The sequence below is a fragment of the Pinus tabuliformis genome, chromosome 1_2 (assembly GCF_031772625.1).
Source record: "Pinus tabuliformis cultivar Carrire ecotype Pingquan chromosome 1_2, CPIR1, whole genome shotgun sequence".
Lineage (NCBI taxonomy): Eukaryota > Viridiplantae > Streptophyta > Pinopsida > Pinales > Pinaceae > Pinus > Pinus tabuliformis.
Genome location: NC_142298.1, coordinates 742987460 through 743011980, shown reverse-complemented (window position 1 = coordinate 743011980; position 24521 = coordinate 742987460). Strand labels below are relative to the sequence as shown.

General features: G+C 35.7%; 2 protein-coding genes and 1 pseudogene across 2 annotated transcripts; 1 reads left to right on the top strand and 2 right to left on the bottom strand.

The window, feature by feature from the left end:
• Window positions 1-637: 637 nt before the first annotated feature.
• LOC149207907 (uncharacterized) lies at window positions 638-1465 on the bottom strand. Its single transcript, XM_089398178.1, has one exon. The coding sequence runs from the start codon at window positions 1463-1465 to the stop codon at window positions 638-640; it is 828 nt and encodes a 275-aa protein (XP_089254304.1).
• Window positions 1466-5992: 4527 nt separating this feature from the next.
• LOC149207906 (protein ASPARTIC PROTEASE IN GUARD CELL 2 pseudogene) lies at window positions 5993-6379 on the top strand (annotated as a pseudogene).
• A 12514-nt stretch (window positions 6380-18893) lies between these two features.
• On the bottom strand, window positions 18894-24313 carry LOC149207905 (uncharacterized). The gene is made up of 3 exons (XM_089398176.1): window positions 23978-24313; window positions 23202-23824; window positions 18894-23109 (listed from the first exon to the last, which is right to left on the bottom strand). The coding sequence occupies exons 1-3, from the start codon at window positions 24311-24313 to the stop codon at window positions 18894-18896; spliced, it is 5175 nt and encodes a 1724-aa protein (XP_089254302.1).
• Between the last annotated feature and the right edge of the window lie 208 nt (window positions 24314-24521).

The window sequence follows — 24521 nt, the reverse complement described above, 5'->3', positions numbered from 1 at the left end:
CAAAACCTCCTTTCTATATATAGGAGTCTAAGGAGTCACAATATAATCCAGCCGACCTAACAATAATAATATAAAGCCACAAAAATAACAATAGAGGGATTCTATGGGGCACAATAATAACAATATGGGGGCAATAGGGGCACAACAATATTAATAAGGGGTATAACTGCAATAGTAATGGGGTAATCACTAGTATTATAGGGACCCAACAGAACTCTGATGTAAATCCATCCGGGCTTGGGGCTTTGTTCTTGGTCATTGTCTTCACTGTATCGTCTACCTCTTTCTCAGTGATTACCCTTAGGAGGGCCATGTTTTGCTCCCTGTTTACCTTTTTAGGAATGTATTGGCTTATTTTTGCTATCTCCTCTTCTCTATTGCTTTGTGTCTCTGTCAATATGCCTTTGAAGTGTTGTATCAGTAAATTTTCCATTTCCTCTTTCTGAGTTACCCTATTGCCTTGGGTATTTTTTAGGGAGAAAATTCTGTTCTGCTACCTGTGTTGCTACATGGCTTTGTGGAAGAATTTTGTATTCCTTTCCCCCTCTTTCAGCCATTGTACTCTTGACTTTTGCCTCCATAGAATTTCCTCCTGTTTTCTTCTTTCCTCCAATCTAGTTAGCACCCCTCCTTCTTCCTACGCTAGCTCCTCTATTCTCCCTTCTTCTATTATTTTCTGTTGTATCCTTTTCATTTCTGTTTGGAGCTTTTCTTGGTCCTGTTGAATGTTGCCAAATTCTTCTCTGTTCCAGTTCTTTATTTTGCCTTTTAACTCCTTTAATCTTAATTGGAGTGTGTGCATCTTGTTTTTTCCTTTTATTTCCTCTTCACTGTTCTGCCACCAGTTTTCCATTTTTTCCATGAGGGTTGGGTCTCGCAGCCAAAAGGCTTCAAACCTGAACGATTTGTGCTGGTTTTGATTATTCATGGCAATTTCAAGTTTTATCGGCCAGTGGTCTGATCCTTGGCATGGTAGGATTGTTGCTTCATAGAATATGTCTTTCCCAAGAAAATGTTCCATTGCTAGGAACCTATCCAGTTTGGAGGCTATCTGCCTGTTGCCTCCTCTTCTGTTATTCCAGGTATATTTTCCATTAATGGTGTTTATATCAATCATTTTTAGGGTTGCCTGGGTTTCCCTGAATCTTTCCATGTCTGCATCCTCCTGTTGCAGTCCGCCCTTCTTTTCCTCGGTAGAGGTAATCATATTAAAATCTCCCGCTATCACCCATAGTTTTTCTATGTGCAGGTTCCCCAACCATTGCAACTGTGTTAGGAAGGCCTCTCTTTCCACCGGTATATGAGGCCCATAAACCGCTGATACTAAGAACCACTCTCTTTGTCCTATCATTCTGAATCTCCCTGAGAGGATCCTCTTCATTCCTATCCAATGGTCTACAATGACTTCTGCAGGGTTCCACAAGATTGCAATACCCCCTGCACTCCCTTTTGCATCCAGCGTCATGCATTCATAGGTGGGCTTGATTTTTTTAAGAATCTCCTCCATTTTTCCCCCGTTATTTTTGTTTCTTAAAGCATCATGATTTGGGATTTTTCTTTCTTAATCCTTTCTATCAGATACATTTGCTTACCCTTGTTGTTAAGCCCCCTGATATTCCATGATGTAATTATCATTGAGAAGGTAGGGTGGTTTGGTGGAAGACCGCTGAGAGCAGTACTACTCTTCCAGTATTAACTAACATTTCTCCCATTACCTGTATTGATTCCTGGAGATTCTTTCTTCCTCATTTTTCCCCTCCTCTTCCTTTACTTTGTTGTTCTTGGTTGTTGTCAGTTTGTATTCCTAACTGCTCATTCATGCTTGTGGTTCCTTGCTCCTGTTTTTCTTTATATTTTTGGAAGATTTCCTTGTATAATTTTTTATCCTCTTCTGGGATAAACCTCTCATCCAGATTCCTCCACTTGTCCAGTAGTTTCCTCAGAATTTCTTCTTCTGTTTTTGGGTCTTCCCCTTTACTCATATCTATTTCCATTACTTCATTTTCCTATTTATCCTCCTTTTCTTTTCTCCCCTTTTCCCCTGTTTCTCTTTGGGCTTTCTGTTTGGTGTTGTTTGTGTCTTGATTTATTCTGCCTTCCTGTTCTTTTTCCTCTTGGTAGTCCATGACTCGGTTTTCTTCATCTTCTTCTTCTACCTGCAGGATTTCAAACCTATTCACCTCCTTTTCTTTAGCTGGCTGTTCTTTTCTTCCTTCCTTAGGGGTTTCCTTTGCAGATCTTTTCCTGGTTTTGATCTCTTGAAACCCTTCATTATCTTTTGTGTTTTTCCTCTGTTGCTTAGTCTTTCTTTCTTCCTCCTCAGCATTTAAGGGGCATTCCTTGTAGAGGTGCCCATATTCATGGCATTTTCTGCATCTAAAAGGTATGTGTTCATAATCCAGTGCCTGCTGCCATACCTCTTCGTGGTATTCTAGTTCTACTACTCCTGGTATGGGGTTTGCAATGTTCATGTATATGCAGATTCTTGCATAGGAGTGTATCTTCCTTTCTTAGTTGATTCCACTATTTTAACAAAGTTGCCTATGGTGTTCCCTATTCCTTCCAGGATTTCTGGGTCCCAAAAATCCATGGGTAATCCAAACAGTCTGACCCATACGGGCGCTGCTAGGAATTTCTCTTTATCTGGGTTGTAGCATTCCTCCCAATACCTCATAAATAAACCTGCATTGTTATGGAAATATGGGCCATTTTCAAATACTTTTTCTTTGTCTTGCAGGTTAGAGAAGATTACCGTAAAGAAACCGCGTGCGCCTAGCTTCAACTCGATGTGGCCGCGTGGCTGCCATTTCTGCTGGATCCATCTTGTCAGGTCTTTCTCAGACGACCAGACACCAATAAACTTGCATATCAATGCATGGTCTTTCATGTAACTTCGGTAACGCTCGAGTTTGTTCATAGGGATAACAAATCTCGGTCTTTCTGTTGCACATGGCAGGCATTTACCTTTGCTCCCTGCCTGCCATCTTGCTCCAAGGACTGGTCCCGGTGTCCTTTTCTCGTCCTCCGATTTGCTATTGCTTGTTCCCTCACCCGCTGTTGCATCTCTGTAGGAGGGGATCTCTCCCCTCCTAGTCTTCTCTGTCATTTCTGTGCCTCCTGTCCGCTTTGTTTTCCATGTTTGTCTGCTTGTTTTCGAGGTTTTCTGCGCAGAGATCCAAAAATCCCTCATCGTTTTTTTAAAATTATTAAAATTTTAAAAACAAGATAAAAATCTTAATTTTTTTACTACACTTTCATATGACCCCTACATTATTATTAACAATTTATTATAACATTATTAAATTATAATTAAATTAAATTGATAACAGTAAAATTACTCCGTTTGCTTTTCTAAATTATTTGTATTAGCCGATAATTAATTTAGGTCAAATCAATCGTAGACACTTTGAATAAGAAATTGAGTTGCTCTGTGATTTGCAAGATTGCGTGTATTTTAAAAGTGTAAAGTAGTTATTTGTATGTAGATTTCCGTCGTTATTCCTTCAATATATGGCCATTCCATTCATGCTCTGACAAAGGTAACCTTCAAAAGCCACTTTTCTTCTGACAGAGATACATCTTACATTTTGGATAACCATCAGTCTGTCTGTGCAGCTGAAAAGTAGGTATATACAGTATTTTTTATGTATATTCAACATTATTTTAACCAGCAAGATGCCAACAAGAAAGCCCGGCCATGATCACGTAGGGAGAGATCAACGGAGTAAACTAGGAGGCAGAAATAAGGTGATTACACAGTGATTGTATCAAATTTAATAGATGAACATGCCAAAGAAGGTGGTGATTTTGAAATTTGTTAAATTTATTTTATATATTTGTATAGTTATTAAGAGGAAGAAAACCATTGATGGGGAATGAGACATTATTAGGCAGTCCACCGAATTTAGAGCCAAATTTTTGATGTGATAAATATGGTAAAGTGGACACCAAGTTTGCATGTTGTTTTTTGGATTGATTTGAATATGTATGGATTGTTTTTATATGTTTGAATGAATGACCGTGATTTAAATTATGTTCAATTTTTAAAGATGTTCAGTTTATAAAGGAAATAATTTAATATTAAAAGAATTATTTTATATTTATGTCAAATTTTATAAAGTTTTAAATAAAATTGATAAAGATCAAAGTTTAAAAAGCTTAGATTAAATTATTTTAGTTTATATTCATTATGTCATCAATTTTTGAGACTAAGTCATTGTCTATATAATTTTAGAATTTTAATAAAATTATATAAGATTTTAAATAAAATTGACAAAAAAAATCAAAACCTAAAAGAATTAGAATTATTTCATCTCATATTTCATAAAATTATTTCATGATATATTCATATTTTGTGAAATTATTTTATTTTATTAGGATTTTGTTGTTTAATTTAGAAGAACTAGATTAAGTTATTTCATATTGATGATATAATTAGGATATTGTTGTTTCATTTGATGTCAATGATATACCTAACATAGCTATATAAAATAATTTATTGAGAAAGAGCCAAACACTCACATTACCAAAATTTAAAAAACAAAAGCAAAAACTCAACATAAAAAAATAATTAAATTATAACTCTATTTTAAATCATTATTATTATCAATTATAAAAAAAAAAATTAATATATAAACTAAATATATAAACATTTAACCAAATATTACATAATTTTATAATTAATATAGGTTTAACCCATATATCTTTAATATATAGAATTAATTAATTAATTAATTATATATATGTTTAACCCATTTATTATTATTATTATTAGTTAATTGGATTATCTCTGGTAGTTAGTTATAGTGGTTGTGTTCAATGTCTCGATAACAACATGGTGGTGAGAAATATTGTTGTAATGGATAAATGCCTATGAATCTTGGTATATTCACTCTCACTCTAACCCTAAGTACTAGAGATGATGATTTAGAATAGAATTATAATTAGCTAATTTTTATGATTTTTTTAAATTTTAGTAATGTGAGATGTATCAATGTGTTTTGTTGTCTAGTATGAATTGGTGTATATATATATGTTTATTAGCAATTTACATTAGTTAAATGTGAGAAAGTAAATATAGATTTAGAGATGCAAGATAGTTAATAAGTGAAATTATATCTATTGATATAGATTAGGTACCCAAATATATCTGTATTTTTCATTTATAATTATATAAAAAATTTAAATTAAAAAATAATAATAAATAAATTACCGACTTTTACTCAAAAATATATATATATATATATATATATATATATATATATATAAATTAAAAACACAAAAAAAAATTGAATGGAAAGAAAAAATAATCTGCCAAGAAAGGACTTCTATCATCCTAACATAGAAGTTTTGTCATCTAATTTAGAAGAATTATTCTTTAAATATTCCATATTGAAGATATAATTAGGGTTTGCATGTAGTAATTTAAATAGTAGGTCCAAAAAAGGAGGTGGTTTGAGTACCATGCCAGCTCGCGTGCCTAACAACCCAGTGAAGTACGGAAAAACATGGCATACTTAGGCTAATTAAATTAATGGGTGTGATGTGGACAGGCCATCTAAATGACAGATGCTTTAAATTAATGGGTGTGATGTGGACAGGCCATCTAAATGACAGTTGCATGAAAGAAAAAAAACGAGAGTAACACCAAATGTAAAGAAATGAGAAGGCCATGTTGTGAATCTCCTCTCCTCGAAACGTGTACTGGAAGGGCTGGAAAGTCAATAACATGGGAGGACGATAAAGTGAAAGGACTACTGCAACACAGTAACAAGTGGCAGAATTGCTTTTTTGGGTTTTGTCGTAATGTGTCGTTTTTTTGCTTGCCATAAATCCATCCGTCTCTTGTGAGTTTATTCACCATCCAATCCAAGAGATCTCTTTCCTTATCTTGGTGGATACACTCCCCCACACCCGGGTGCCGCGGTGACCGGCCCTTTGTGAGGAAAAGCTGAGGCGGGAAGTGGCAAGGGTCCGGGGGCGGGAGTAGCGCATGGAGAGGATACTGAGATTGAAAAAGGATCCGGCTGGGAGCTACGAAAATGTGGCGGAGGTCACTGCAGCGTTCGGCGGGGAGGTCGTGTCGGGAATGGAACAGGGGAACGGCGAGTACTTCACGCGTATAGGTGTTGGGACGCCGATGAGGGAGCAGTACATGGTGCTCGACACGGGCAGCGACGTGGTCTGGATTCGGTGCCAGCCGTGTCAAGAGTGCTGCTCTCAGTCGGACCCCATCTTCAACCCTTCCTCCTCCGCCTCTTTCTCCACCGTCGGCTGCGACTTCGCCGTCTGTAGTCATCTCGGTGCGTACGGCTGTAGCCGTGGGAGCTGCCCGTACAAGATAACTTGCGGCGACGGTTCCTCCTCCGCCGGGAGTTGAATCTGTAACAGACTTTGTAATAGATGAATTACTATTCAATTTCAACAGTGTACCTTCTTCAACGACAGTCATAATTACTGAATTATCACTTTCTCTACGAACTTCAATTATGCTATCAAAAATATGGATTGAATCTCTTTGTTGTTTGATACGAATGAGTGACATTAAGTTTCTCTGAAATTACGAAATATAAAGAACATCCTTCAATATATAAAGAACATCCTTCAATTTTTAATTTAATTGATCTAATTCTTGATGGTTTGATTTCAAATTTACCAACAAAATAAACAACACTATCAACATTATCACTGAAACATTCAAACAAATATCTCTGAAATGCCATATGACAAGTTGCACTTGAAACTAAAATCCGATTGTGCTCCCATGAAGGAAATGCAGTATTAAAAACATTAGCAATATTAAAATTGTAGTGAACAATTAAATAATGTGCAGATTCATTCACTTTCTTTTTGTCAGAAGATAATTGCTTGTCTTGTCATTCACTGGCTCTTAACTTTCATTATTAATCTTCTCCCTATAATTAACTGAATTATAACTAATTTTTCCACATCTATAATATCTAATATTTATAATTCAATTTTTCCACGTCTATAATATCTAATATTTGATTTAGACTGAAAATTTCTGTCTGGTAATTTTGATGTATATCTCCTTTATTATTGTTATTGTTAGCCCCCTGCCTCTAAAATTCGTTCTACGTCGGCTTCTAGGATTCTTTCCACCTCTGCAGACTCATTCAGTGATTTATGTTCTTTTTGTGCATGGAACAAGGTTTCTGTATTACCAGCAGAAGCAGGCCCTTTCTTCCCAACAGTATTTCCTCTTTCTGCAATTTTATTCACTAACTTATCAAAATTGATTTCCTTTAATTATCCACTAGCTTGGAGATATTCCAAGTAGTGAGAGTATGTAGGGTGTAGGGCCTTGATGAAGACAATTAATTGCAAATCTACTTTAACACGTGTGGCTTTTATATCATGGAACATAACATTTATTTCAGAAGCCAAATTCATTGGATCATTGTCTTTCATTTCCAAATTAAGTAACTTCAATAACAACTAAATACTCTCCAATTCTTAATGTCAATCATAAAGTTTTTTTAAAAATTTTAATGATGCATATGTTGTCTTACAAGAATGGATGTATTTGCTTACCTCTTCTGAAACCGATGATGTATCATAGCATAAGCTTTATTATTTTTTACTTCCGAGATTACACGTTATTTGTCATCATCTGGAGGTTTTGCTGCAATTTCTTTACCTCTTGCATCTTTCTTTCCTTGGCCAACAACTTACCACAAAACATTAAAGATGAAAAAACTCTTGAGTTTTCTTATCCATTTTGGGTTATTTTCTTTCCCATAAAGGATAACACCAACCAGAAGAATTATGGATATCATGAAATGAAAAAAAAAAATGTTTAATAATTTTGATGAACTACAAAAGTTGGTATGGAAAATATGTCACCGTTTGTAAAAAACCTGAAAGTATTTTGTCATTTCAATCGACAGTCCGGCAAGGCCTTCGCAATAGACAATAATATTACGAACATCAACCAAATTTTAAAAACTTAATAATTACCGGATCGAAACAATCATTCAAAAGTTCATCAATGGTGGGGACGACAAACCAAAAATTGCACGTACCAATTAAATCAATGGCCTGGTCTGTCGGATCTACGGTTTACAGTGGCACAAACTTCTTGTTGGTTAACAGGGTTAGTGGTCTCGTGGCAATATTTTAGCAAAAGAGTATGTTGTGTGATCAACAATTGTGATGGAATACGGGAGCACACAAACATGTTTCAAAAACCGCTTGTAGTGACTCTGCAGACCCTAGACGACTCCGTAAACCACTTCAAAAAAACCGCCTCACATATAATTGGTCGCCAGTCAATCCTCGCAACAATTGATTGTGTGATCAACAGCTCTGTAACTCATCCACAGCACACGTCAATGGAGTTCAAACCAAGTAATATGGATCAATACTCCGACTTCTAAACCTTGGCCCGCTCTGATACCATTGTTACAGAGCCGATGAACTCCACAATGAAAAATGTTATCTTATTAAATGAAAAATTAAGTATTTATACAAACAGAGACAGTTATCAGATCACAATTGTTGGTGGTTTTCTTAATTGTAAAACGAAAAACTACCCAAACTATCAATTCTAATCTACTAATGTTAGAATTTATCCCAAAGAATTAGTTAACAAAATTCCTAATGATCAATATAATGACCATCAAAAGTTAGACTTTCTTTCATATATATATAGATTAAGTGGACCTAGCTCAGGTGGTAGGGAGGAGTGGATTTTATTTTCCTCGTAGTTTGGGCATTACAATTTTTAACAAGGAATATATAAACTTATTATTTTTAAAACTTCTACCTGATTTTGGACAAAACTAATAAAAAAATTATTTAAAAAATTTGGTCTCTATTAAATTTTGGATAAAAGTAGTAAAAGAAATATTCAAAAATAAACCATTTCATTTATCAGTTAGACTATGCCCCTCTTTCCATATATAAGAATCATCTTTGAATTAAAATTTAGTTCTGGTTTCTTCAACAATATTGCTTATATCATATTTTTCAATCTAATTTGGTTTTTCAATTCATTTTTATGGTTTCCATGTATAGCAAACTTTTCTTGTATGATATTTTCCAAGCTAGTTATTTTTTTCAATTTAGCATATTATCAAACACAGATATAGTTGAAAACCCCTCGATGATGTAAAATTCAATTTTATCTGTTTTTTAAAATTTTATTTATTTTTATTTTTTTTCCGATTAAAATTATGTTTGGTGTAATTTTCAAGTAGAGGCTTATAGGAACCAAATCACTACACTTAACCATTGGATCACAGTGATAGATATAATTTATTGTGATAACACTTACATTCAAAAATTAGTATGCTTGGAAAATGTGAACATTATGAATTTTAGTATTATTTGTTTTCTCAAAATGAAGGTGTATTGTATAAGGCATTGCACTTTACTAATAATTGATGTGGAATTAGGTTTACTTTGGAACCCATTGTACTTGACTAATAATTAATAATTGATATAGACAAAGTTGGTTGGATTATCATCCTTGCCTATTGTAATTTAGTATTACTTAGTTGCACGCGAGGAAGCCATGGACACCTCATTCTAGCAAGGAATGATATGCATAGAGTTCGCTCGGAAAATATCATCTTTATGAACTTTCATATTAAATGCAGTCCGTTAGATTTGAAAACAATATTGTTATATTATTTAATATTACTTTTAATATGAGATGAGTTAGGTGAAATTGAAAATACGGTTTAATATTACTTTTCCATATCAGATGAGTTAGGTGCAATTTATTACAAACATGATTAAGGTGAAAAATAATAGTAAAAATTGAAAAATATCGTTTAATATTACTTTTCGTGCAATTTATCAGCAATGATGAGTATTTATAGAGTTAATTTAAAAGCACTGGTTATATGAATAAAACATCATTTACTTTAACATATATTATAAAATTTATTTTATTATAAGTTAGATATATTTTATAATTTAAAATAAATTTTAGTGTAGATTAATTGTACAAATAGATAAGTCTATGGGATTTTGGACTAAGGGTGGATATGTATATTGCTAAGATACTTTTTATAGGTCAATAATTTAAATCTCTTATAAATTTGCTGACAAAAATTAAAACATGTAAAAAAAAAAAAATTTATTTTAATTAAAAAAATAATTTGATTTTTTTTTTTTTTTCATTATTTATTTCATATTTTTCAAAAACATTAAAAAATTAAATTAAATTTACAATTAAATGAAAAATAAAATTTTAGTTGTCTTTTTTTCCCAAGGAAAAAAATAATTTTATTAAGAAATTACATATTGTATATGCTGCAAGGGAATTCAATCATATACCAGTGAAAATTGGTGCTAGTAACATAAAGTAAAAACAACATTTGAACTAAGTAAAAATACTTAGTTACCCTTTTCTTCCATTTTTTTCCACTTTCCGCCAACCTCCTAAATTTAGAGTGGAAATAATAATTGATAACTAGTTTTCTTCTACTACCATCAAATTTTCCTTGTCTGAGTCTGAGATTTTAGATACAGGAGATCGCTTGTAACCTCTCATATCCTTTTCAATGGGTAACATCTCCTTTTGCAACATTGTTGAAATTCATGTTGCTCCATATTTGTCGGACTTGGAACCATTGTTCCTTCTGGATTACCTCCTCCACCTAATATTATTTCTTGTGGATTCTGATTGACCTCAGGTGTGGGATTAACCCCTTCTCCTTCGTCCTCTTCTTCTAATAGTTGTTGCTCTGAAAACTACCATCCCTTGGGATTTTTTGCGTGTTTCCTTTTCTTGCTTGAATCTTTCTTTGCTTTGGGACATGTATTTTGTAGATGACCTATTTGTAGATCGACATTTAAATGTCATATCTTTAAAACCTAAAAATTGGGTCCAACACTTTTTAACATGTAACAGATGAATGTGATCGGGTAGACCTTTACTAAGGTCTACCTCCACACAGATTCTGGAAAAAGTAACGTTTTCTTCTTCAGTTCTTTGTGTATCTATCTTATGTACTGACCCAGCTTATTCCCAATTCTTACTAACACTTTATGATTCCAAAAATGAAGAGGGAGATTACACAATCTGGCCCACACTGGAATTTTAGATACCACCATTGTATTGACATCGAAATCCGAGAACCAAGGGGTTATAAAAAGACCGTAGATCCCGAAAACCATGGCCCCTCTCTCAAGACCAAATCTTTGTCCTTTTGTGTTTCAAATTTAACAATGAAAAACCCCCATGAGCTTAGATGAATATCACAATTTACTGTCCAAGTATGAAAAACTCACTGAAAAAGATCCACTAGTTTTGGCCAAAATCCATTAAATCTTCATATAATTTCCTGAGATTGGAAGTTTTTGCTAATAACATTTACCTCTAAAATATCTACTACCATTTGTGGGACTTGATTCAGTTGTTCCGCAATGTATGGGCTAGGAATATTAAGATTCTGATATGATTTGATTTGAACTTCTGACTTCTCTTTAAGGGAATATTTGAAAGATGTGGATCCATCAATTTTCTTAACAACCCCCGAGCCCATAGTTGCAGATTGATAATTATAGAGGAGTTTTGTTCTATGTCATAGTCTTGTAGTAGCAAGTCGTGTTATAAAGATCTACCCATGGAGATCAAGCTTTGAAGACTCATCTTCCTTCTGGAGTTTGCACAAAAATTTGGAAAGATGCTCCCTCACCCACCACAAGATATTAACCATCTTTGATGGGTTCTGCCAGGATTTAGTTTGATGAGCCCAAATTTGGTTTTGCGGGGTAGCTTTCTTCTAGATATGTCGTTGGATAAAGAAGATTTGGTGCACTTAAGGACATATCCATCCTACTAAGGGAAATTTCTGTGGGATATGAGAAGAGGAGGCACAAATATATGTAGAAAATTGATTTGTTGGGCCATAGACCACCATGAATGTCGATATATTCCAAGAAAGAAATTGCATCTTTGAGGAAGATTGTGCATACATGAAAAAAATTCATAAAGTTTGCTACGAAGGTCATATCCTCTTGTACCATCCCTCTAGGTCTCGCTTCTTCCATTATCACATGCCTTTAATATGATCCCTACCAAGGGAAACCCCTCCATCTATGTGTGCAGAAAGAGCCTGTGATCATTTTTGGTTTTTTCACTGAGAAGAAAACATGTCATAACTTTTTCCTCCCATCCTTGAGGCCTTGCGAACAAAGGTAATGGTTTCACTTGCTTAGATTGCCTCCCTCTCTTGTAGGCTTGCACTCCTCTCTGACAACATAGGCTCCTGATGCGCAAACCCTAACACAGACAACCATTTCCTCTCTTCCCTAAAATTTTAATTATCTTAATGTGAAAAATGGATTAGAAAAATATTTTCCAATGGTAATTTTTTTACTGTATGTGATTTGAGTTATCATCATGAAAAGTGTATAATCATTTTAGTTAAGTTATAAAGTTTGTTTGAAAGTTATAAAAGGTTTAATTAGTATTTGTTTTTAATCCAACTTTAAGTAAAGGATAATAAATTTGCAAACTAGTTGAAGGTATGAAATTTGTAGAATAGTTGCAAAGTCAATATACATATTTTTTAAGTAATCTAATCCCACAAGAAATAATCTCTCTTCAATCTTCCCCCAACACATGTTTAAGAAATGGAAATTCTTAACCATTTGGGGAATAGGAATGAAGAATGTGTGATAATGGTGATGTATTTTTCTATAACCCCAAAATGTTACTGTTGAATAGGTTTGAAGTTTTGTTTGGTTTCACAAAAAGTCACATTATTTAAGTGTCAAAGAATTTGACCCTTTCCAAAATTTAGCATCAATTTCTCATTTCTTCAAAAGACTATATAAATCCCAACATAAAAGTGATCCCTACAATAAATATGGTATTATATTTTTTTATATATCTCATTCACCAAACATTTAAATTAAAATCCAATGCCAAGTAAAAGGGATTGTGAGAACACAAGGAAATAGTAAAGTGATTAAAAAAGAATCAACATTAGGAATAAAATTATAAGAATTTGAGAATAAATAAAAACCTAAAGAATCCAAAGAGAGTTGCTAAAAAATGAGAAGAGGATGAAGATAGAAAAGTTGATGAAGAAGATATTGTATAATAATTTGCAAGGGTATTGAACTAAAGACTTATAGAAATTAAACCTTATTCTTATATATGAATTATAAATACATATTGATGGAATTATTACTAACTTAATTATATGGAGAATATTTTGAATTTGAGAGAATGGAAGATTCTTGAAAAAGTAGCCTAGTGATTACCAGAATGAAGGGCCAAGTTGATTTCATGAGAGGGAAAATAATTATATCTATATTTATACAAATTTAATTATAAGATAACTTGTGATTAAAAAAACATACAATACATAAATACACACTCCATACAAGAAGGAACCTATTCAACTAGTTTTTAAGTATGTTAATATTTGAAAACCACTACTCAAGATCAAATTAGTTGGAATTTTTTTCATTGTTAGAAGCACCATATCATTTAAAGTGTAACTAAAATTACCATAAATAATAGTAAGAAGAAATTTCTTAAAAGAAGAACTCATCATAACTATAGAGAATTTCAAAATTCCAAAAAAAATGTGGAAGAAGTGTGGGATGAGCAGTATGAGAAGACTAATGAAATTGTTGATAAGGAAACAAAAAGAAATTGAGATAGATATTTAGTGGATTTAGAGAACAAGGAATATGCTTTACGGTTTTATCAACAATGGATTTACATTGTTATCATTTGTGGTGAAGAGGGGCACAAATGACTTGAGTGTTTTTATTTTTGGAGAATGTACATAGAAATTTTAGCACAATAATCAAGTAGGGCACAAGCATGGGTAAGAGGATTTAAAAAACTATATGTTTCTACAAGGAACCCTTTTTATGCACATAAAGAAGGATATCCAATGTATTTTAAGTTTTCAATTATTTTCATCAAATCTTAACAACTATATAACCTCTTTTCTACTTTCGAAGCATACTTTGCAATATATTTCATGATTACATGTTGAGAAACATCTAGATAAAAGGAAACATTAAATTGTCACGGTCTAAGAAGATTAACATTGTAAACATTTTGCATATCATCAATATGTGGATGCTAATTTATTTATTTTGCATTTATAATATATGAGTTTAATATTGATTAATCATGAGCCTTTCGTGGAGCATTGTAGTCATATGCAATAATAGAATCATTTTTGTGCAAGAACAAATCTACACTACACTTTGTATGTCTTTGAGCACAATTGAACAAATTCTCATAACCTTCATGAGGATAGAAAGAAGAAACTTGTGAGTTTTTCAAAGGTAGGGATCATCATTTAGGATTCAGGGAACTATTATGTTATGATGATGGATGGCACAAATATTTAATGTTGTTATATGTTGACAAAGAATGTATTATCAACATGCACATTAGAAAGAGGGATACTCTTGCTCCTTCTAGATCTTGACACCTTTCTCTCTTTTAACTCCTACAAGGATATTGAGCTTCAATCAAACTAATGTTTATAGGTTTTGGAGCACCTATGTGACAACCCTTTTTGCTAATCCCTCTTGTAAATATTGCCATGAATTGTAATTCATGTAAATAATATATGGAAATGTAACAGTTTTCTTTGGTTAAATCACATCCTTAGTTTTTGTGGGTTACCCTCAACCATTACAATTCGAATGTGGTTCACAATTTGTATGAGTTCAAGTGGTTTCCAATTTGCAATGAACCATTAATCACACCAAGTGATTTTTATTTAGTTGTTGTTTCAGCTCAGTTTTTATTTGCATAGTATTACTTTCACTACTTATTGTATCTTAGTTCTTTGTTTCATTCTTATTTTTCTTCTTGTCTTGAATCATATTTCCTAATGCATACAATATGGAGCAAGTAGTATGAGAAGCGAGACAAATAATTACCTATATTTGCATGAATTTGTTGAATTAGATAATCTTCTTGTTCTATCAATATCTGTTGTCTTTTCCTTATCCTTTCTCTAGATTTTTCTCGCACTTCCTCTATGCTTGGCACTTGCTCTCCTTTTCAAGATCGAATTCTCCAATTTTGCATGTTTGTTGTAATTTTTTGTTAATTTCCACATTGTGTTATTTTTCCATGAATGAACGTTATCTCTTATTTTTCTATGAATGAACATTCAATTGTGTTTTTTTTGTTCTTTTTTGGATGGTAGTAGCTCGATTGAACAATAGCTCGATCAAACTCCTAGGTCCATTGACTCTTGATCAATGCCATCAATATAGATGGTTATTATGTCGGCGGGGAGTTATGATTGAAAGGGATCAATCAAGCCTTTGTTTAACCATGCCAAAAGCTCTATCGAGAGTTTCTTAAATGCTTGATCAATCATAGTCAAACCATGTTCAAAAATAGTCAATCATGATCAACCAGAGTCAAATCATGGTCAACCATAGTTATACAATCGTTAAACATAGTCATTCATATTCAATACATAGTCAGTGATGTTTAAACATGGTGATCATGTACAACTATAGTTAATCATGCTCAACCATAGTTAAAGAATTGTTAGACATAATCATGTTCACCCATAGTCAGTGTTTAATTAAAATTTTTAATAATATTAATACTAATATGTTTTAAGTTATATTGGTTTACTACTGTGATTGGCCATGTTTAACTATGTTAAACTATGTCTGACATTCAACATTCTTCAACTTCCATAAAACATAATCGCCTATTATTATTATTGATTAATATGAATAGTCAAACATAGCCAAACGAAGTCACAATTTCTAGCCAATGCTTAAATAGTTGACCGTGATCAATCTTGGTCAACCCTACATTTACCATACTTGAGAATAGTCAACCTTGTTCACTCAAAGTCATCATTAGTCAACATATATCAATCGTATTCAATTATAGTCAACCATAGTTGACCAAAGTCAAACATTATCAACTTTTATCAACTATGGTCATCCTTGGTCAGTCATAATCAAGATTTAAAAAATGTTTAATAGTAAAAATATTAATATTAATAAATTTGACTAATAATAATAATAATAATAATAATATTGTGATGTCAGAACCACACAAAAATCTATCCAATGTCACATTGTGACAAACATTGTCATGATGTCACAATCATTGTCGCAATGCTATATTACATTGCAATTCATCCAACATCGCAATACGGCATTGAAAAATGTGGTGAACCACATTTAATAATGTGGTTCACTATGTTCGACTAAGTTTTACTATATTTGACAATCAATATTCTTCAACTTTGGTAAAACATAATTGCTTACTAATATAGTTAATCAATATTAATAATCAAACATGTGACATCGGAATGGTACAAAAATCTATCCAATGTCGCAATGTGACAAATAATGTTACAATGTTACATTACATTACAATTTATCCAATGTCACATTATGAAATTACAAAATTAATCAACCACATTTACTAAAGTGTTTGACTATGTTCGACTATGTTTGAAAGTCAACACTCTTCAAGTTCGGTCAAACATAATTGCCTATTAATATTATCAATTAATATTAATATTCAAACATAGTGAACCGCATTAGTCAAACATAGTTAAACAAAATCAACCTTAATCAATGTTTAAATAGTTGACCATGATCAAACTTGTCGACCTTATATTGACCATGTTTAACAATAGTCAACCTTTTCATGTTTTACATGTCCATTATTCAAACATATTTTCAACCTTTATTAACTATGGTTGAATATGGTCGACCATGGTTAATGTCTCTGTGGTCAATAATGGTTAATGTCTCTATGGTCCACCATGGTCAACCATAATGAATTGTGGTCAATGATGGTGCAACTTAGCCTCTATGGTCAAACATGATCAACCATGGTCACTCATTGTCAACCAAAATTAACCATTCTAAAGCATGGTTAACCATGGTCAACGATGGTCAACAATGCTTAACCATGGTTGAATTTTCTCAACTACGATAAGTTAGGATGAAGGTCTCTTTGGTTGAATTTGGTCAATCATGGTTAATAATGAGGAACCATGGTTACATATGGTCAAACATGGTTGAATATGGTCAACCATGGTCAATCAATTCCAACCATCGTCAAATATGATCAACCATGATCATCCATGTTCAATCATGGACAACCATCATCAACCATGGTCATAATGGTCAATCATTGACTCTATGGTCAACCATGACTAACCATGCTCAACCATGGTCAATCTCTCTATGGCTTATAATATTAGAGTTTGACATGGTTTATAATAATAAGTTTTATAATACAAAGTTTATAATAGTTGGTTTATAACATTGAGGTTTATAATATTGGGTTCATAATATAGGGTTTTTAATATAAAAGGTTAATATATAGGGTTTATAATATTAGGGTTAACTATTAGGTTTATAATATTATGGTTGACCATGGTCAATGATGGCTAACCATGATCACCCATGATCAACCACAGCCAACCATGGCCAACTATGTTCAACCATGGTTGAATTTTGTCAAGCATAATCAAGGTCTCTTTGGTTGAATTTGGTTAACCATGGTCAACCATTATCTACCATGGTCAACCATGGTTAATCAATGTCAACTATCGTCCACCATGATTAAGTGTGATCAACCATGTTCAACCATGGTCAACCATCATCAACCATAGTCAATCATGGTCAACCGTAGTCAGGTGTTGATAACATTTTCCAGTTGGAATTTTGAACTAGAGAGATATGGGAGTTGATTAATGATATTTTTATCATGTGGGAGAACATTGGCATTAAAAACCAGAAGGTCAAAAAGTTTAAGCCATTGATATATAGCAACAGTAAATCAGGTCCTGAAATGAAGCAGCTTCCAGAAGATATGATTATCACACCTTGGAGAGCATTGCAAGGAGTGAAGGATGAAAAACTTTTCAAAGCAATATTATCTCGTTTGAGATCAGGGGAATTATCATTAGAGGAAATTTCTGAGGAATTTCAAAAGTAAGTTTGTTGAATTATTTTTATTTATTTCTATATTATAATTTTCTTTTAAATATAACATATTGTTCTTGGTAGTATTTGTTATACATATCATTATATTAACTTTTTTTACTTTATCTATGCAGTTACAAAGTTTACATAAAAAATCAAGAACAAATGGTTAAATTGTTGAATGAAGATATTTGGGATGATGTTGTACGCAACTATCTAGATTCAAGTTCTACATCAACATTAAAATTTTTTTATCTTGCATTTAAAAATGTATGTTGATTTATACATTCATTTTTATTCATCTGTATACTATTTTTAATTTATAACTTACACATATATTTGTTTATTTTATAAAAGTTGAAGAATGATGAAAATGGAGCACCAAATAGTTTCAGAACCTTTATTCAAAAAATAAAGATTGAAAGACTAAAGAAGCAACATGTTAAGAATGTTGAACTTGATCCAACTCTTACTCATTTCATTTAGAATGGGCTAGACACCATTCAATATCAAGTAATATAAGGCGACTATGAAGACATTGCTAAACTCATACCTAAAAGGGATTATGCCCTAGTTATTGCAGATATTCCCCATGGTTTCAATATTCCAAACATTGACTATGATAGTGACCCTTATACTTATCAAGCTCTTAGTAAAGTGGTTGCGGGATTTCTAGAAGTCAAGTCATCACTATTATGGAGATTTACGACATTTCATTCAAACACACAATTGGCAATGTTATTATCAAGCTTCAAGGGGAAAACAAATTCAAGGATGCAGCTTACATGGTAAGACGTTTAAAATGTATATATATATATATATATTTTTTTTTTTTTAACTGAAACGGTTGATTATTTTATTGATATGTTAGAAATAGATGGGGACTTTGCCTAGGCAGCCCTGCTTACATGATTGAAATCCTACTTTTGCTTCCTTTAGAAAGGAGCTGATCACAAATGATGATATAGAATTTCCCCATTTACATTTAAAATTCCTTTGTTGAGAGTGCTGCCCAAGTTCGCCATACAATCTGCTTCCTTGTTGGAGTTTCTGAGTATATGATAAAATTTGCATGAGTCAAAACTCTTTAGAACCGCCTTCAGCCTATCCAATATTTTGTTGAGCCCTACATTGTTAAAGTATTCCTCTCTGATTAGTTTTTTGATTAAAATTTCTGAGTCTCCGAAGACTTGAATATCTTTGGCACTTTTCTCTCTTGCAATGTGACATGCCTTTAGCAGCCCCAGAATCTCCGCTTGGTTGTTTGTTTTCTCTCCGAGACCCCAAGCAAAGGAAACAGAGGGGAGCCCTTCCACAAAGTAGATAACCCCGCCAGCACCTGCTACTCCAGGATTCCCTTTGGACGCTCCATCGAAGAAGATGGTAGTTACATTTTGCACCCTCCACCATCTTTGAAAGATGTCATCAGTCTCTCTTTTTCTCCATTCCAGATTTGCTTTCAGTGGTGTGTTTCTATAATTTCGGGGCAGCGGTTCTATAGCAAGCCACCTTTTTTCTTCTGGCCTGAGAAGGGGGTCTTCTTTATTGTATTGCTGCTGAGCCGCTTCCAACAGAAGGGCCTTAGCTTTTGCTGCGATCTGGTGCGGGGAATGCTGTGTTTCTTTAAAGATCTGCTGATTTCTGGCTAACCACAGTTGCCAGCAAACAAACTTTGGCAACGCTATCCATATTCTGCGCCAAAATGACTTTGGGAGGATGCCTTTGGGGTAGCTAGCACACCAATTCGCGAATAGCTCAGAGACTGAGGTATGCTGTGGGAGAATGATCTGGAACACGTCGAGGAGGAGTCCCCACACCTTCTTGGCAAAGGCGCATTCAAGAAACAAATGCTGGGCAGTTTCTGATTGACATCTACAGAGAGCGCATCTATAGGGTCCTTCATACTTTCTTTTTGTCAGATTGTCCCCTGTCAATAACTTGTTGTGTACCAAGGTCCAGAAGAAAAAATTTATTTTTGGTAGCGCTAATGGCTCCCAAATCTGCTTCCAAAAGGCTGGAGTATGATGGCTGATCCTTTTTCCTTGAAGAGACTTATATCCCTCTGCTGAGGTGTATTTTCCAGACTTTCCCCAACCCCATCGATCCTTTTTAAATCTGCTAACTGGGGTGGCGTCTTCTAACAGGTTCTCAAGTTGGATCTGTTGATCCTTTAGACGCTCAGGGACTCCGTGGAAGTCCCATTTTAGCCATTCTCCACGTTCATCCCAACTTGCCAGATCGTATACTCTGTTAACTCCTGCTCTTTCCAGCCAATTTCTTAGCTCTGCAATATCCTCTCTTTCCGCCAGCGGATCTTTCCCCATAATTCGATCCTTCCATAGTTGTGTGGACTTACCATTTCCGGGTATTCTGTACATGTGGTTTTTGAAGAATTCGCTACTCTTGCAACATAGCCTCCATACCTGCGAGCTGGCCGCTGTGGACTGTATTTGCATTTTCCTTATCGCTTCTTTATCTGAGTATTTAGACTGTAATATTATGCTGATAGGATGTGAGGGTTCACTTACAATTTTCCACAGCAGTTTGCCGCCCAGCGATTTGTTGATAAAGGAGGGGTCCCTTATTTGAAGACCACCCTCATCTATTGGCCTCTTGACCGTTTCCCATTTAACTAAGTGCAACTTTCTTTCGTTTCCTTTCCCGCCTTGCCATAGGAAGTTCCTGATCAGGGATGCTATCTGGTCCGTGACAAATTTGGGGGCGAGGAGAAATGCTGATTGATATATGGGAAGAGCTGACAGCTGCGTTTTAATAAGAATGGATTTGCCTCCTTTTGTTAACCAATAACCGCCCCAGTTTGTGATTTTGGATTTAATTTTGCTGATTATATGAGTCCAAAAACATCTCTTGTTTGCTCCAGAGGAAATGGGAAGGCCAAGATATCTGAAGCTGTCCCACTTGGCCTGGCCTTTGAACCCGAGTATCCTCGAGATGTTGGAGATCTCTTGCTGTTCCGCGTTCCAACTGTATATTTCACTTTTGCTCTCATTGATGAGAGCTCCAGTAACCCTGCAATAACTTTTCAGTACATTGTCAAATGCTTTCGCTATTCTGGTAGAAACACCTCCGAGGAGCAGAGAATCATCTGCGAAAAGAGCATGATTTAAGGGTGATGATGCCTCGGAAGGTTTGAGTCCCGGGAGGGAACCAACGGATTTTTCAACTGCTAACTTCCTGCTTAGAGAGTCTGCCATGAGAATATACAGGAAGGGGGAGAGAGGGCAACCCTGCCTGATGCCCCTTTGAGCTTGGAAGAAGTTGGTGGGACGTCCGTTGACAAGAGGGGCAATCCACGGGGTTTCTATGCATGCTTTGATAAGCTGGACAAAGTGTTGAGAGAAACCAAAAGAGAGCAGGACTTTGCATAGAAACAAACGATTTACTCTATCGAATGCATTTGCCATATCGAGTTTGATCAACATACCTTTCTCGCCCCGTTGTTTGCTTGAGTGAATAGTTTCCTGGACCTGAATGACGTTGTCCATAATATATCTGCCTTCCACAAATCCGCCTTGGTTACTGGAGATCAGCTTTTTGAGCAAAGGCTTGAGTCGATTTGCTAGGAGCTTGGCTATGATTTTGTAAGAAGCGTTACACAACGATATTGGCCTGAATCTTGCAAAGGTTTCAGGATTGGATTCCTTTGGGATTAAAGCTAGGAAGGTGGATTTGATACCTCCTCCTATTTTAGCTTTAATCATAAATCCTTTGATCATTTTGAGGAGGTCAGATTTGATAACTTCCCAGCAAGATTGATAAAAATGGATAGAGAATCCATCGGGTCCAGGGGCCTTATCGGCTTCCATTGACCAGATCACTTGAATGACCTCCTCGATTGTGATAGGTCTGCATAGGACTGTATTTTCTTCATCATTGACAAGCTGGGGAATATTAGAAAGAAAGTCATTGATTTCCCCTTCTTCAGCTTGAGTTCCATTATTATATAAATTCCTAAAATGTGCCTCAGCTGCAGCTTTCACCTGGTCAAACCCTTTGCAGTCCTGTCCCTCCATAGTTTTAATTTCCGCTATATGGTTCCGAGATAGTCTAGCTCTGTATTGTTTGTGGAAATAAGAAGTGTTCCGGTCCCCTGCCTTTAGCCATAAGCTCCTAGACTTTAATCTCCAATACTCTTCTTCAACTCGGAAGGCTTGATATGTAGAGCGTTGAGTTTTGACTTCCTCATCCAGAATCTCAGCTGTTATATCTTTATTCTCCATTTCCATTTGCATTGTGTGCAGCCTCTGAGTTGCTTCTTTCCTTTGGTTGGTTGGATTGGGTGCAGGCTTTTTAATCCACTCCTTCAACGCCTTTTTTGTTGCCTTCATCTTCTGCTCCCATATGTAGCTGGGGGAGCCTATAATGGGCTTGTCCCATGCATCTTTCACTGTTTCAAAAAAACCCGGCTTCTCAATCCACAGGGGGCTGAATCGGAAGGGAATGGGTCCCAAATCTTCCTCGTCCTCTAAAAGCAGCTGTATTGGCTTATGGTCCGAGGTCAATTTGGGCAAAATTTTGGTGCTGGCGATCTTTTTGTTCATCAAGAGTCCGCTTTGGATCATAAATCTGTCTAGCCGGGCAGAGATTTGTTCTGACCCGACCCGGTTATTCGTCCATGTATAGAGCCCATGTACTGGAGGGAAGTCTAAGAGATCCCAGCTCTGAACGATCTCCTCCACCGTGGCCAGCATGGGATCTCTTGAACTGGAGCCTCCCCTCTTCTCCTTTGGCTTCAGCACTATATTTAAGTCTCCCGCAATGATAATATTGTTTGGGGACTGCTGTTCTAGGTAAGTTGTTAAAGAATACCAGCATTCTCTTTTTTCTGCATAATTTACCGGAACATATAAATTGAAGAGAGAGACATTCAACTTACTTACTTTATGCGTCAAATCTGTGTAGATCCAGTGCTGAGTTTCATAGTATTTATTGAGCTGAAATGTGCTATCTGACCAAAGAGTGGCCAGTCCTCCGGAGGTTCCCCTTGCGCTTACTGCCTTGCCTGTATTTTTGTTCCATTTTAGTCTACTGGTGTCTAGAAGGGAATGCCCTTCAATTTTGGTCTCTTGGAGCATGAGGATGTCTGTGGGTTCTGCTTTAAGGAGATCCTTTACTGCTTCTAGTTTTGCAGGGCTCCCCAACCCTCTACAGTTCCAAGAGACAAATTTCATTATTTACCTGTTGAGGGGGTGGGACCTCCCTTGGAAGGTCTCGGCCTGTTGTTCCGCCCAATGGACATTTCTATGGTTGCTTGGCTCCCTTGGGTTTTAAGCCTCTCGGCCTCTTCTTCTCTCTTTTCTTTCCGAGATTTCCTGCCAGCTCTTTTGGTAGGACGCTCGTAGGCTTCATCTTCTGATGTTTCTGAACTTTCCATTGCTTTTTTCCTTGTTATATCTGCATATGAAGGGTTGGGCGAACTTCCCTGAGTAGCTTCGACCTGCTTTTCTTTCTCACTTTCTTTGCTTGGAGGGGGGCTTTCTACATGCACTAGGTCTTCATGCTCCAGATTTGTTGGGTTGATCTGTGCGCTTGATGTCCCTTGTACGTTTGCTTCCTCTTCTTGGATGATTTTGGGGCTGCTTGGCATCCCTGTTTCCTCTTCCTGGATGGGTTTTGAGCTGCTTGTCGTCCCTGATATCCTTCCTTTGCTAGGGCCCTTTTTTGGATTTGTTGTTTTCTGAACTAGGGTCCATTGTTCCTCTTTTTGTCTGTCTGTTTGCTCTTCTACCTTCTTCTTACAGTGCTTCGCGAAGTGTCCATGTTCGTGGCAGTGTCTACATTTGAACGGAAGCTGTTCATAGTCCAGTTCTTGAATGTGCTCCCAGCCTGCTACTGTAAGTTTGATTGCTTCCGGTAACCCCTCCTCCAGATCGACTTCAACACATATTCGAGCGCATGAATACTGATCTTTTCTTACAGCTCTGTCGATGTATTTACCCAATGCATTGCCGATGTTTTCAAGGGATTTTTGGTTCCAGCAGTGGAGAGGCAAGTGGGGAAGTCTCACCCATACCGGAACTGCTGAGGGGACATCCTGGGTAGGGTCGAAGTCTGGGGACCATTTATTCAGATACAGGCCCTGCGGTCCCATAAAATATGGCCCATTTCTGAATATTAGGCTTCTGTCTTCCGGATTATCGAACACAAAGACGAAGTATCCTTTCCCGACGAAGTAGCTTTTCACACCCTCCTTGATCAGGGGGCTCCAGTTTCTCTGAGCCCAATCTTCTACTGACTTTGGTGAAGGCCAAAGGCCTGTGAACTGTCCAATAAGACCTCTCTCTGCCAGGTTTAGTGCTGCTTTACACGTCTCTTCCTCTGAAAGGGCGACTGTGGGGATCTTCTCCATCCTCTTGATGAACTTTTGCTGGGCCACCGATGGGGCTCTCTTCGAGCAGGCTTCGATCATTGCTTTGAAAGCTAGGACCTCCGCAGGGGGGGAAGCGCCCCCATTGGAGTCCATATTCCCCGATGAAAAGGTCCTCAATCAGAACGCAGGGTCGCAGCAGCCTCTGAGGCGCAGATCTGCGGAGCAGGAGGGAGCAGGCCCTCTGCAG

Bases quoted from the DNA above. Each gene is read 5' to 3' on its own strand.
- LOC149207905 (XM_089398176.1), bottom strand. From the start codon at position 24,313: ATGGAGAAGATCCCCACAGTCGCCCTTTCAGAGGAAGAGACGTGTAAA. The intron at 23,825-23,977 runs GTATGGGTGAGA...GATCTGGAGGAG, and splicing joins ATGTCCCCTCAGCAGTTCCG to GGGTTACCGGAAGCAATCAA. The intron at 23,110-23,201 runs GTCCATTGGGCG...TTGGAACTGTAG, and splicing joins AGCCAAGCAACCATAGAAAT to AGGGTTGGGGAGCCCTGCAA.
- LOC149207907 (XM_089398178.1), bottom strand. From the start codon at position 1,465: ATGACGCTGGATGCAAAAGGGAGTGCAGGGGGTATTGCAATCTTGTGG.